Genomic DNA, 14,402 nt, shown 5'->3' on the forward strand with positions numbered 1-14,402 from the left:
GGATGAGAGTAAGCTGCCTTTGTTGTGTATAAACATCGACTTCGCTTAGGAACATGAGAGAGAAGCACTCGTGACACGAGTCCCAACGTAGTGAAGAATCTGCTGAGTGATCTTCAGTTTGAAGTCTTCCAACCAATGCAATTACCCCAAGTCCCCTCCATGCATCATTTAACATGTGTTTTTTGCTATCACTTATAAAGTGCATTCCATAGATTGCATAGTGATAGGAGAACTGATGAAATTCCAACATCCTAGAGAACTGGTGTCTCCCGTCGTGTGAAACTTTCCTCATTTAGTACTGTTTATGACATTTAAATAGGATTAATTCCTGAACCCTTCAGACATGCTACTCAAGGGGAAGAAGTGCATGAGAATATTGAAGTGTTTCTTAATCCACAATGATACCATCACATACAAATATCCTGAATTATGCTAAAATTATCACACAACATGAAGGTTGAGACAAATGAATAATGAACAGTTGTGTAGGCAAATGAAGTGGGTGGTGCTGTGTCTGGGATTGTAAATTCAATGTTTTCATTTTTCATAAAGAGACTGTTTTCACTAAAAGATTACCCTTAAATTCTTTCTATTGTCCAATACTATAAACCCTGAGACAATATTTCCCATGAACACTTACTATAAAGTATTTAATTCACTTTCGAATCCTAAAACAATTCCATATCATTTCATGCTTTCTCACAATGCTATTTTATGTTCAGTGCAATTAATGTATCATTAATACATTGTATGTGACTCTGTGGCATTTGATTGGCTAATAAAGAAAATGATTCTGTCATTATGCATATATAAAACTGAGAAACAAAGCAGGACATGCTTACAAACTGACTTCTGCCTCCTACCTGGCTAAACAATTGAAGGGCATTAGTGTGCTGAAAGCTGTCACCGACTTTGTTTACAGTTTTGTGTTTCCTAATGATTAAATAAGCACAACAGTTTTGCGCGTGTAAATGGTTAAACAAGCTCAACAGTTTTGTGTGGGTTAATGGTTAAATAAGCACAACAGTTTTGTGTGTGTAAATGGTTAAATAAGCATAGCAGTTTTTTGTGTGTAAATGGTTAAATAAGCACAGCAGTTTTGTGTGTGTAAATGGTTAAATAAGCATAGCAGTTTTGTGTGTGTAAATGGTTAAATAAGCACAACAGTTTTGTGTGTGTAAATGGTTAAACAAGCTCAACAGTTTTGTGTGTGTAAATGGTTAAATAAGCACAACAGTTTTGTGTGTGTAAATGGTTAAATAAGCATAGCAGTTTTTTGTGTGTAAATGGTTAAATAAGCACAGCAGTTTTTGTGTGTAAATGGTTAAATAAGCATAGCAGTTTTTGTGTGTAAATGGTTAAAATAAGCACAACAGTTTTGTGTGTGTAAATGTAAGTGTAAATGGTTAAATAAGCACAACAGTTTTGTGTGTGTAAATGGTTAAACAAGCATAGCAGTTTTGTGTGTGTAAATGGTTAAATAAGCACAACAGTTTTGTGTGTGTAAATGGTTAAATAAGCACAACAGTTTTGTGTGTGTAAATGGTTAAATAAGCACAACAGTTTTGTGTGTGTAAAAGGTTAAATAAGCACAGCAGTTTTGTGTGTAAATGGTTAAATAAGCACAACAGTTTTGTGTGTGTAAATGGTTAAATAAGCATAGCAGTTTTGTGTGTGTAAATGGTTAAATAAGCACAACAGTTTTGTGTGTGTAAATGGTTAAATAAGCACAACAGTTTTGTGTGTGTAAATGGTTAAACAAGCAGCACAACAGTTTTTGTGTGTGTAAATGGTTAAACAAGCATAGCAGTTTTTTGTGTGTAAATGGTTAAATGGTTTAAACAAGCACAACAGTTTTGTGTGTGTAGCACAACAGTTTTTGTGTGTGTAAATGGTTAAACAAGCACAACAGTGTTTGGTGTGTGTGTAAATGGTTAAATAAGCATAGCAGTTTTGTGTGTGTAAATGGTTAAATAAAGCACAACAGTTTTTGTGTGTGTAAATGGTTAAATAAGCACAACAGTTTTGTGTGTGTAAATGGTTAAATAAGCACAACAGTTTTGTGTGTGTAAATGGTTAAATAAGCACAACAGTTTTGTGTGTGTAAATGGTTAAATAAGCACAACAGTTTTGTGTGTGTAAATGGTTAAATAAGCACAACAGTTTTGTGTGTGTAAATGGTTAAATAAGCACAACAGTTTTGTGTGTGTAAATGGTTAAATAAGCACACAACAGTTTGTTTGTGTGTGTAAATGGTTAAAGCACAAAGTTTTGTGTAGCAGTTTTGTGTGTGTAAATGGTTAAATAAGCACAACAGTTTTGTGTGTGTAAATGGTTAAATAAGCACAACAGTTTTGTGTGTGTAAATGGTTAAATAAGCACAACAGTTTTGTGTGTGTAAATGGTTAAATAAGCACAACAGTTTTGTGTGTGTAAATGGTTAAATAAGCACAACAGTTTTGTGTGTGTAAATGGTTAATGTGTGTAAATGGTTAAATAAGCACAACAGTTTTGTGTGTGTAAATGGTTAAATAAGCACAATAGTTTTGTATGTGTAAAAGGTTAAATAAGCACAACAGTTTTGTATGTGTAAAAGGTTAAATAAGCACAACAGTTTTATGTGGGTTAATGGTTAAGTAAGCACAACAGTTTTGTGTGGGTTAATGGTTAGAAAAGCCGTCTGTAATGTATCTACTGTTGACACATTTATCTGTAAGACTTGACTTCAATTTGATATTGCCTTAACGTGGTGAAAACATAAAAAGAACACTGTGCATACTTAACCATGCAGATCCACGGAGTATGCACTTCAACATGTAGATTTAAATAGTATTTACTCAGATGTGAAATTCAAAGCGTATGCACTTACCTATGAAGTTCACTGAGTATGAACATTGGCTTTTATATCCATACCTCCCATAAAGAAAAAGTGTACTTAAGTGTAAAAAAAACAATCTGGTAAATATGGTAACCCCCACCCCTTCTACAAATGTCTATGCATACCAGCAGTCACATGACAGGAAATAGCAAGTCAGGTTACGATCACATACATTAGGTGATTTCTGTGTTGGGGATTATATTTCAGCCACCATATATTGCCAGCTCATGTCTGAGCTTCTCCTGAACAGGTGATATGGGTTGAGCACTTGAAGTGGCGGCCTTGACACAGATCTGGTGTCATTCCTATCAGTGTCAACTGATATATCATTTATAATGGAAATAAATAAATTAACACAAACTCTAATGCTGGCACTGTTTAAAGATACTGCGGGTGCAACAAAAGAGCATTGCCAGTAATTTATGAAATATATCCAAATGAAGCAAATGCTCTGATCTGATTGCAGTATATGGAAAGATGTTGCAGCTCAAAGATAGCTGAAACCAGCCTATGTCAAACACTGAAGAACAAGACTAATCCAATGAGCTTTGTGTCACTCTTTGTGAGAGGGGGTGTTAACAGTGAGTGTGAAACATGTGTTTCCTCGCCCTTGTGGGGTTGGGGTTGGAGTGAGTGAGTTAATATTTAATGTCAGATCGACTGTCTCTCTGCCATATTGTGATGATGGCTGTGTGTGAAGTATGATGTGTTCAGCATTGAATTAAACAACTATCTCTTTTGCAATAACATCAAAAAGGAAATCTTGTTATCAAAATAGTTGCAATACCATAACTATATTTTTGTTCTATATAAATGCAACTATGATCTTGCATTTTCAACATTATATTTCATGCCTGTTGTAGGCATACAACAACAGCTACTGGCAGCATCTGATAATCAGGCCCTGGCCAGTGTATGATAATCAAGCCTTGGCCAGTGTATGATAATCAAGCCTTGGCCAGTGTATGATAATCAAGCCCTGACCAGTGTATGATAATCAAGCCTTGGCCAGTGTATGATAATCAAGCCTAGGCCAGTGTATGATAATCAAGCCCTGACCAGTGTATGATAATCAAGCCTTGGCCAGTATATGATAATCAAGCCTTGGCCAGTGTATGATAATCAAGCCTTGGCCAGTGTATGATAATCAAGCCTTGGCCAGTGTATGATAATCAAGCCCTGGCCAGTGTATGATAATCAAGCCCTGGCCAGTGTATGATAATCAAGCCTTGGCCAGTGTATGATAATCAAGCCCTGGCCAGTGTATGATAATCAAGCCCTGACCAGTGTATGATAATCAAGCCTTGGCCAGTGTATGATAATCAAGCCTTGGCCAGTGTATGATAATCAAGCCTTGGTCAGTGTATGATAATCAAGCCTTGGCCAGTGTATGATAATCAAGCCCTGGCCAGTGTATGATAATCAAGCCCTGGCCAGTGTATGATAATCAAGCCTTGGCCAGTGTATGATAATCAAGTTTTGGCCAGTGTATGATAATCAAGCCTTGGCCAGTGCATGATAATCAAGCTCTGGCCAGTGTATGATAATCAAGCCCTGGCCGGTATATGATAGTCAAGCCTTGGCCAGTGTATGATAATCAAGCCTTGGCCAGTGTATGAAAGTCAAGCCTTGGCCAGTATATGATAATCAAGCCTTGGCCAGTATATGATAATCAAGCCTTGGCCAGTGTATGATAATCAAGCCTTGGCCAGTGTATGATAATCAAGCCTTGGCCAGTATATGATAATCAAGCCTTGGCCAGTGTATGATAATCAAGCCTTGGCCAGTGTATGATAATCAAGCCTTGGCCAGTATATGATAATCAAGCCCTGGCCAGTATATGATAGTCAAGCCTTGGCCAGTGTATGATAATCAAGCCCTGGCCAGTATATAATAATCAAGCCTTGGCCAGTATATGATAATCAAGCCTTGGCCAGTGTGTGACAGTCAAGCCTTGGCCAGTATATGATAATCAAGCCTTGGCCAGTGTATGATAATCAAGCCCTGGCCAGTGTATGAAAGTCAAGCCTTGGCCAGTATATGATAATCAAGCCCTGGCCAGTGTATTTTAGGCAAGCCTTGGCCAGTGTATGATAATCAAGCCTTGGCCAGTGTATGATAATCAAGCCCTGGCCAGTGTATTTTAGGCAAGCCTTGGCCAGTGTATGATAATCAAGCCCTGGTCAGTGTATGATAATCAAGCCTTGGCCAGTGTATGAAAGTCAAGCCTTGGCCAGTGTATGATAATCAAGCCCTGGCCAGTGTATGATAATCAAGCCTTGGCCAGTGTATACCAATCAAGCCTTGGCCAGTGTATGAAAGTCAAGCCTTGGCCAGTGTATGATAATCAAGCCTTGGTCAGTGTATGATAATCAAGCCTTGGCCAGTGTATGATAATTAATCCTTGGCCAGTGTATGATAGTCAAGCCTTGGCCTGTATATGATAATCAATCCTTGGCCAATGTATGATAATCAATCCTTGGCCAGTGTATGATAATCAATCCTTGGCCAATGTATCATAGTCAAGCCTTGACCAGTGTATGATAATCAATCCTTGGCCAGTGTATGACAGTCAAGCCTTGGCCAGTGTATGATAGTCAAGCCTTGGCCAGTGTATAATAATCAAGCCTTAACCAGTGTATGATGGTCAAGCCTTGGCCAGTGTATGATAGTCAAGCCTTGGCCAGTGTATGATAATCAAGCCTTGGCCAGTGTATGATAGTCAGGCCTTGGCCAGTGTATGATAGTCAAGCCTTGGCCAGTGTATAATAATCAAGCCTTAACCAGTGTATGATGGTCAAGCCTTGGCCAGTGTATGATAGTCAAGCCTTGGCCAGTGTGTGATAATCAATCCTTGGCCAGTGTATGACAGTCAAGCCTTGGCCAGTGTATGATAGTCAAGCCTTGGCCAGTGTATGATAATCAAGCCTTGGCCAGTGTATGATAATCAAGCCTTGGCCAGTGTATGATAATCAAGCCCTGGCCAGTGTATGATAGTCAAGCCTTGGCCAGTGTATGATAGTCAAGCCTTGGCCAGTGTATGACAGTCAAGCCTTGGCCAGTGTATGACAGTCAAGCCTTGGTCAGTGTATGATAGTCAAGCCCTGGCCAGTGTATGCTGCGTGAGTGAGTGAGTGTGTGATGGGTAGGTTGGTGATCTGGTGAGTGACAGTGAGTGGGTGAGTTGTTGGGTGAGTGAGTTGTTAGGTGAGTGAGTGTTCCAGCAATGTCACACTTTGAGTGTGTGCATGTGTGTATAAGTGGGTACCGGTAGGTTATAGTGTGAATGAGAGAGTGAGTGAGTTATTCAGTCAGTGTGACACTGTGCCAATTATAAGACTTTTACAGGAGTCATTGACCCAAGCTCATCACAATCTGCAGCTCTGCTAAATTTCCACAAAACTTAAAACACAGTTCATTAATAAAAAAATAACTTCCTTTGTTCGGTATTTGCAAAATGATTTTAAATGACTCTTTTATGCGCTGGTTTTAAAAACTAGTTTCATCTTAACCACGGCCATTCTGGTCATACAACATCCTGTATTGCTGCGTGGTTATTGAACTGGGTGTTGCTGTAGAGACAAACATCCTCTCAGCCTCCGTAATCCTGTAACTCAACTCAGCCACAATCACCTCTGTGGATTTACTAACTTCGAAATGATTACATACAGCTTATGGATCTATACAAAGAAATAACCGCATAATAGAATCACTGGGTACCTCTGAAATATGATATTGGTTTTCAGTTGAAGAGCACTAATCTAATTTTCAATGAGCTTCTATGGTTATAAATAGCCCACTACCAGATCCGGGGAAAGTCATATAAAATGTTCAACATTGTTAAACATTGAAACTGATGCCACTTGGGTTTCTATTTGAACTGGAAATGGCCTGGCTGTATTTAGGAGTGTACAGGTAGCACTGAACACTGGGATATACACCCCAGCATCGCCAGGTCTGGGGTCAATACAATGCCTAGTCTGCCGTGATGGTAATGCAATAGTCTTCTATTTGATGTACACTACAAACGGATACTTATTCATTCACCTTAAAAGATTGTCAATTGATCGGCCAATGTTTTCTGCTATATTATGGCAAGCTGACGAAGGAATAGCCCTGGCAGGCAGGCGATCGTTAGCCAACATTCACAGCTAAGAATATCAACATCTCTTACAAAGGTGTGTGATTACCAGGCCGTCTTAAGGCAGCATGTATTATGCTTTTGGTTATGGAAATGTCATTATGCTTTCGACGTGGGTGAATATGGGTTATTATACCACCCTGATTATAGATTTACATCAATAGAACATGCAGACTTACTGAGTTCGTTGCACTATTTAACATGGAGTCACTGTATAGACTTGATCTGTTAAATAAAGACATACAGTATTGGATATAGACTTATAGCGTTGAATACAGACTTAAAGTATTGAATATAGACTTAAGGTACTGATTATAGACTTGCAGTATTGAATATAGACTTACAGTATTAAATATAGTCTTACAGTATTGAATATATATACATTCACAGTGTTACACAATTTAATATGGAGTCTGTCAGTATAGAAATAGGCTAACAGTGTTGAACAATACAGAATTAAACACTTAAAAATAAATTTTGTATAGTGAATATATGCCAACACTATGTACAATTACAGTGGTGAATACTTACTGTAGTAAATATAAAGTAATAGTAGTGAATATGGACAGTGGTTTACATAGACGTGAAGTTCTGAATAAGGATTATATTGTACATACTGACTAACAGTGGTTCTTTTAGACTTACAGTGTGAAATATAGATTTACAGTACCGAATATAGATCCATAGTATTGTAGTGAATATTGACTGTATTGATTCTTAACTTACATTCATTTTTTAGTAATTCATGGAAATTTATTGTTTTCTTCATTTACATGATGCTGAATAGTTTTAAAGATTAAATTACCACTGTAAAACAAAGTAGATCCTTACATAAGAAATTTGTTCCGACACTTTAATGATGGCACAATTTCCTGTGAGAATGACAGTAAGAACTTTACAAAACTGCTGTTCAGGTAATAAAGTAGAACATTCTGACAGTAATGAATTCCTGTTCTCAAATGAATACCAATTGTTTTTCAATTTTGCAATAAACATTACTTTAAAATAGGCAATTTTCAACAAGTTGCTGAAGATAAGAGAATGCTGGAAGCGGGTCAATATACAATTTAGAACAAATGAATCTCCGGAGATGAATATCTACATCCTCTGCGGATGTTAACTATGCAGGTGATTAGTCTGACCCTGGTACTGTGCTGGTGGGGGAACACCGGGGAACGCCAAGAAACACACTGCCTCCTTACAGCGAGACGAATTTACCATGGAGAAACCTGGCAGATAATTGATCTCTGTGGTGCCATCATGGTGCCAGTACCGCCATCCCCGCAGACAATACAACTTACGCAATAACTGTCAAACTTGGTTACAATTTTATCAAACTTTTTTGGGCAAAACTTTTAGTTTGTTTCTGCAAGAGTTTGAGAGCTTAGTTTAGAGTAACCTCGGCTACCTAACCTAAATCCATGTTACAGCTTATCTACATCGTACAACTTCGTGATACACACTTGCAACACCCCTACGGACTTATATAAAGTCAACTGGGGAATAAACAGTTTATACATCCACTTACCCATGAGGAAAATATACAAGTTGTGACCTGTGTCTGTATTCCAATGTGATTTGGTGCTGGGCTTGAGCACTACATGTAGCAGTGCCTGACTCATAAGAACACCGGGACATTAAGCACATGCCATACTGTCGGCATACTTCAGCTGGTAGGTGGATTCATTGTGGTAAGAACTATGTTTGGTTCCTATGACAAACAGTCACTTCTAACACAGGGCTCCTACATGCAGATTGTTGTTGTGATAGCAGTGCTAGATACATGAATCTGTTTACTTGATGTAATGTGCCAAATCAGTGAGAGGGCTACATGCTGTTTTGAACTGTACTTCAGTTATGTCTTGGTTGCAAGCAACGTGAGTCAAGCCACGTGAGTCAAGCCATGTGAGGCAAGCCATGTGCCTGGGCTGATGACAAACCAAGAATCACGATCAGGAAGAATGTTGACATTTGCACCCATGGTATCCAGATCCTTGCATGATGAAGGGACACAACTCTACATAGCTCATTGATGAGATTTTGACTTTTTGGCTATGATTGGTCCAAATCAGTATGATGCAAACACAAAGTGATAAAGAGTACAATTGGATTTCTGTTATTGTTCAGAGTTTGCATTACCTTTAATGTGTACCTCATACTCAAAACTAGCAACTTGCAACTTTTAGGAGTGTGGCACAGCACCAGAAAAAGTAGTTCAAATAGATCATTTTAGAAAAAAACATGTTTAAACCTTTTCAAGCTCTCTTATAAGTCATTAGTTAGTTTTGATGAGCTGGGACTGAGCTTGAGGCTGCACCAACACTTGTCATTGTGTATGGTTAACATTTAAATCTAACAAATCCAGAGTAAATTTAATTATATGGGTGAGAAAAAATTATTGATTAATTAATTATCACTTGGGAAGTGTAAGGTAAAGTATATACTTTCTCTCCAGGGTTGTAATCTATAAATCACAGGTACACAGGGTAGGTGAACTACCAGATCTACAAGTATTGTCCCAACAGGTGTGCTAGGCCAACAACAATACACTATCTTTTTCAACAAATATTAAGAAAATCTAATTTGACTTAATGGTTAAAAAAGGCATAAAATTGTGTGACTTACAAATTGTAGAGACGTGACTGTTAGCCTGTTAATAGATGGCACACAACACCAATACTGACTGACATGACTTTGTGACCAGGTAAGTTTGATACAGTCTCGTCAGTGTACCTGGTCACCTTGCATGTTGCATTATGAATGACAGGCCCTCGTTCACCTGTCGTCCACCTGTCTCACTATGGCTAATGGCCAGCCATTCCAATAATACGTCTTGTCTCTTGATTTCCAGCCATATCATTTGAGTAACAGATAATCAAGAGTTTTCAAGATTCTCAAAATATAGCCGTGTAGGCTACTGTTCAAATTACTTCTAAAACCATTTCTATAAGACACAGAAAATATTTCAAGATACTGTGTTATTCCCCAAGGTACTATGGTCCATACTGTTTTACTCAATGATACACTGCTTTTTCTTTAAGATGTTACTCCAGTAACTCTTTTGTGCTTTCCTAGCCATTGAATATTCTAATATGATGTACAAAAGTACCATGTTATTCTCATATGTTTTACACTAGTTTATACCATATTACATGGATATGTTTTACACTAGTTTATACCATACTACATGGATATGTTTTACACTAGTTTATACCATATTACATGGATATGTTTGACACTAGTTTATACCATATTACATGGATATGTTTTACACTAGTTTATACCATATTACATGGATATGTTTTACACTAGTTTATACCATACTACATGGATATGTTTTACACTAGTTTATACCATATTACATGGATATGTTTTACACTAATTTATACCATATTACATGGATATGTTTTACACTAGTTTATACCATATTACAAGGATATGTTTTACACTAGTTTATACCATATTACATGGATATGTTTTACACTAGTTTATACCATATTACATGGATATGTTTTACACTAGTTTATACCATATTACATGGATATGTTTTACACTAGTTTATACCATATTACATGGATATGTTTTACACTAGTTTATACCATATTACATGGATATGTTTTACACTAGTTTATACCATATTACATGGATATGTTTTACACTAGTATGTACCATATTACATGCATATGTTTTACACTAGTATGTACCATGTAATTTTTAGTGATATTGTCTTCTTAACTTATTGACCTGATAATATGCATTTCTGTAGAAAATACAGATTCCAGTATAATTGGAACCGATTAAATAGAAACCATTACTGTAGATTTCAGTTTTGCATTTCCCCAAAGTGTTTTTTTTATTGCAACAATAAGGTTGATTTAAGAGAGGCAGAATCTGAAATATGATTCCTTACATATGAGTTAAAAAGTGGTTTATGTCTCGATGTCGATGTTCTCTTAAAGATCTCAATTGAATAATCCTGCGGAGACTTGATTAGAGACTTGATAGCCCACCATGTGAGATCGTGACTCTTCTGACACCAGCAACCTGCCTTGTTGTTGCAAGGATACAAGCAGTTATGCTGTGATGAAGTGTGTGACAGCAATGGTAGTAATCAATTTGTTTCTTACCTATAAGCTCCTGCGTCAAATCCTCTATCGATGAACTATGTTCCAACATAGCGAGACCACAAAATCTATACAGGTGATCCTATTTGTGTGAAGACACCAGCACTGAATGAGCAACCAACTTTCCACTATGAAACCTTCATCTGAGAAGCCAAAAAACCTGGCTGCATTCGCAGGTTTCAACAATGTTAACAGTTAATGCATCGTAGACGAGTGAGGAAATATCTTATGAATCCATTTTGCGTGAGGTAAACTTTACTGGGGTGAGCTGCAATGATTTGATTTTAAACTTTCATGCACATGCTGTCCTCTCCTGGAAACATCCCCCCTGGTTTCAAAATGGACTGGCTCAGTTTCCATCACAGGATCGATCTACATTGGAAATGAAGGCATGATGGGTGGTATTTATTGGGATGTAAATGATGAGTTAATGCAGCACAGATTAAAGCTTCCGTGATCAGGGATACGGAGGCAGCTGGTGAAGTCCTATCAGAGTTATGCCACGGACTAGAAGATTACGTTGATACAAAGCCAGGGTGAGCGATTCGATGAAGTCCATGAAGCGAGGAATGTAAGATACATCACAACAGTAACGGAACCATAATTTCCTTGTTTATATAACACCGTGAATCAATATTACTCTGTGACTGTTTCAATAATCAGCGTGCATGTTCTGCGTATGGTATTGTTCATTGATTATCTTTCGTGTTTAAAGATGCATGAATATTTTCTTGTTTTAATAAAAAAAGGAAAGTGCTTAGAACTAATTAGGTGAGATTACTGAGCAGCCTGAGTGATAAAACTGAACATTGTCATCACATGCCTCATTCAGGGAAAGGTGTTTGGTCCTGTGGGAAGTGCATGATGCGAAGCAAAGTCCAGGTTTGAACCTCACAGGAATATGGTTTATCACTCAGTGTGACCTGTTGAGAAGTGGCTGGCATACTAACAGCTAATCTTAAAAATATTTCCATCAAGTTTGTATCCCTCAATGTCATTTCCCTGGCTGATGCTAATGCCAATAATTAAATCACAATGTCCACTACTGAAGTGCAAGGTAAGTCACATGGGAGGCAGACATGTAACATCGTGAAGAAACCCACAGTCCTGTGCTGTCAGTGAATGCATCACATCAGCCAAGGGACACAACTCTGCACAGTGCACTGCCATGTTACACCGCTGGGTCCAGGAGCCTGATAGTACCCCTCTCATATACCTCATACTTCGTTCAATGATTTCTGTTCACAGTGGAGATCTTTGAAAATGAGTATTCAAAAGTGAGTTCAGTATGAGTGTGCTGACAAGAGTGAGTGAGTGAGTGAGTGAGTGTTGTAGACATGGTGATGTAACATGGAGCTATAGCTGATATCAACTGGAGAGTTACAGACATGGTGATATAACATGGAGCCATAGCTGATATCAACTCCTGGAGAGTTACAGACATGTGATATAACATGGAGCGATAGCTGATATCAACTCCTGGAGAGTTACAGACATGTGATATAACATGGAGCGATACCTGATATCAACTCCTGGAGAGTTACAGACATGTGATATAACATGGAGCGATAGCTTATATCAACTCCAGGAGACTAACAGACATGTGATATAACATGGAGCGATAGCTGATATCAACTCCTGGAGAGTTACAGACATGTGATATAACATGGAGTGATACCTGATATCAACTCCTGGAGAGTTACAGACATGGTGATATAACATGGAGCTATAGCTTATATCAACTCCAGGAGACTTACAGACATGGTGATATAACATGGAGCTATAGCTGATATCAACTGGAGAGTTACAGACATGGTGATATAACATGGAGCCATAGCTGATATCAACTCCTGGAGAGTTACAGACATGTGATATAACATGGAGCCATAGCTGATATCAACTCCTGGAGAGTTACAGACATGGTGATATAACATGGAGCTATAGCTGATATCAACTGGAGAGTTACAGACATGGTGATATAACATGGAGCTATAGCTGATATCAACTGATGGAGAGTTACAGACATGGTGATATAACATGGAGCCATAGCTGATATCAACTCCTGGAGAGTTACAGACATGGTGATATAACATGGAGCTTATGATAGCTGATATCAACTCCAGGAGAGTTACAGACATGGTGATATAACATGGAGCCATAGCTGATATCAACTCCTGGAGAGTTACAGACATGTGATATAACATGGAGCCATAGCTGATATCAACTCCTGGAGTGAGTGAGAGTTACAGGCATGGTGATAAAATGATGCTCTCTGCCTCATAACATTCATTCACCTGATGAAGGAGTAAGGATATACTCTGAAACGTTGTGTTCCTGATAATAAAGAAGTTGACATCCATAAAACCTCTCTTCTTTATGCGTATCACTTTTAAATGCCATTCAAAGACCTAATACACAATGGTTATTTGTTTCTTGTCATTTGAAAATGAGTATGTAACTATGCATGGAAGTCGTACTTTATGTCTTCAAACTTATGACTGATGGTTTCCATCTGACATTGGACTTTTGAACTACCTCCTAGCAGACATTGTGTGTCAGAGAGGATCTGTATTAACTGCTGGACTAAAGGAATCCCATAGGAATCATTCTCTTCTGTCCTGCAGATCTGGGCTAAAACGATCCTTATGATCATAACATAAGTACATGTACTTGTGAACAATAGAAATGAAACACAGTTAGACCTACCATTAATGTCTGTCCCTGGTATATCCATGGCGATGGCTTTGTCTCGTGTTACGTCTTTGTGGGACACCAGGAACAGGACGACTTGCCGCTTCTCATTCTTGATGGGCACGATGTCCAGGAGACACCAGAATGGGCTGCCTGAAACACACAGAGGGAAATAGGAAACGTTCACGGAATACCTGACACTGTTAATACTTCAGTGAAGTTCCATTGAAGGAACAGGACAACTTGCCGCTTCTCATTCTTGATGGGCACGAAATAGGAAATGTTCACGGAATACCTGACACCGTTAATACCTCAGTGAACACATAAACTTTCCAAACAGCACTGAAACATTACTCCTTTGATATTTAACTGAAAACATGACACCTCCGATATCTAACTTGACATATGACATCTTCCATACCTGCAAGAAATACATTACACTTTTGATATCTAACTTTACACCTTCAACACCTTCATTGAACACCTTCCACAACTTCACTGAAAGTTGACACCTCTGCTACGTCATTGAACACCTTCCACAACTTCACTGAAACTTGACACCTTTGCT

The 14,402-nt window shown here is 38.2% G+C and overlaps 1 protein-coding gene across 1 annotated transcript in view; it reads right to left on the minus strand.

The window, feature by feature from the left end:
• Positions 1–14,402, minus strand: part of LOC124273951 (potassium voltage-gated channel subfamily H member 8-like) — a 248,216-nt gene that overhangs the window by 46,854 nt on the left and 186,960 nt on the right. The window contains exon 3 of the mRNA XM_046709298.1: positions 13,850–13,987. Coding sequence (XP_046565254.1) covers positions 13,850–13,987 — 138 coding nt within the window. The remainder of the gene's footprint in view (positions 1–13,849; positions 13,988–14,402) is intronic.

The sequence above is a fragment of the Haliotis rubra genome, unplaced genomic scaffold (assembly GCF_003918875.1).
Source record: "Haliotis rubra isolate DU_JTF1 unplaced genomic scaffold, ASM391887v1 Scf186, whole genome shotgun sequence".
NCBI lineage: Eukaryota > Metazoa > Mollusca > Gastropoda > Lepetellida > Haliotidae > Haliotis > Haliotis rubra.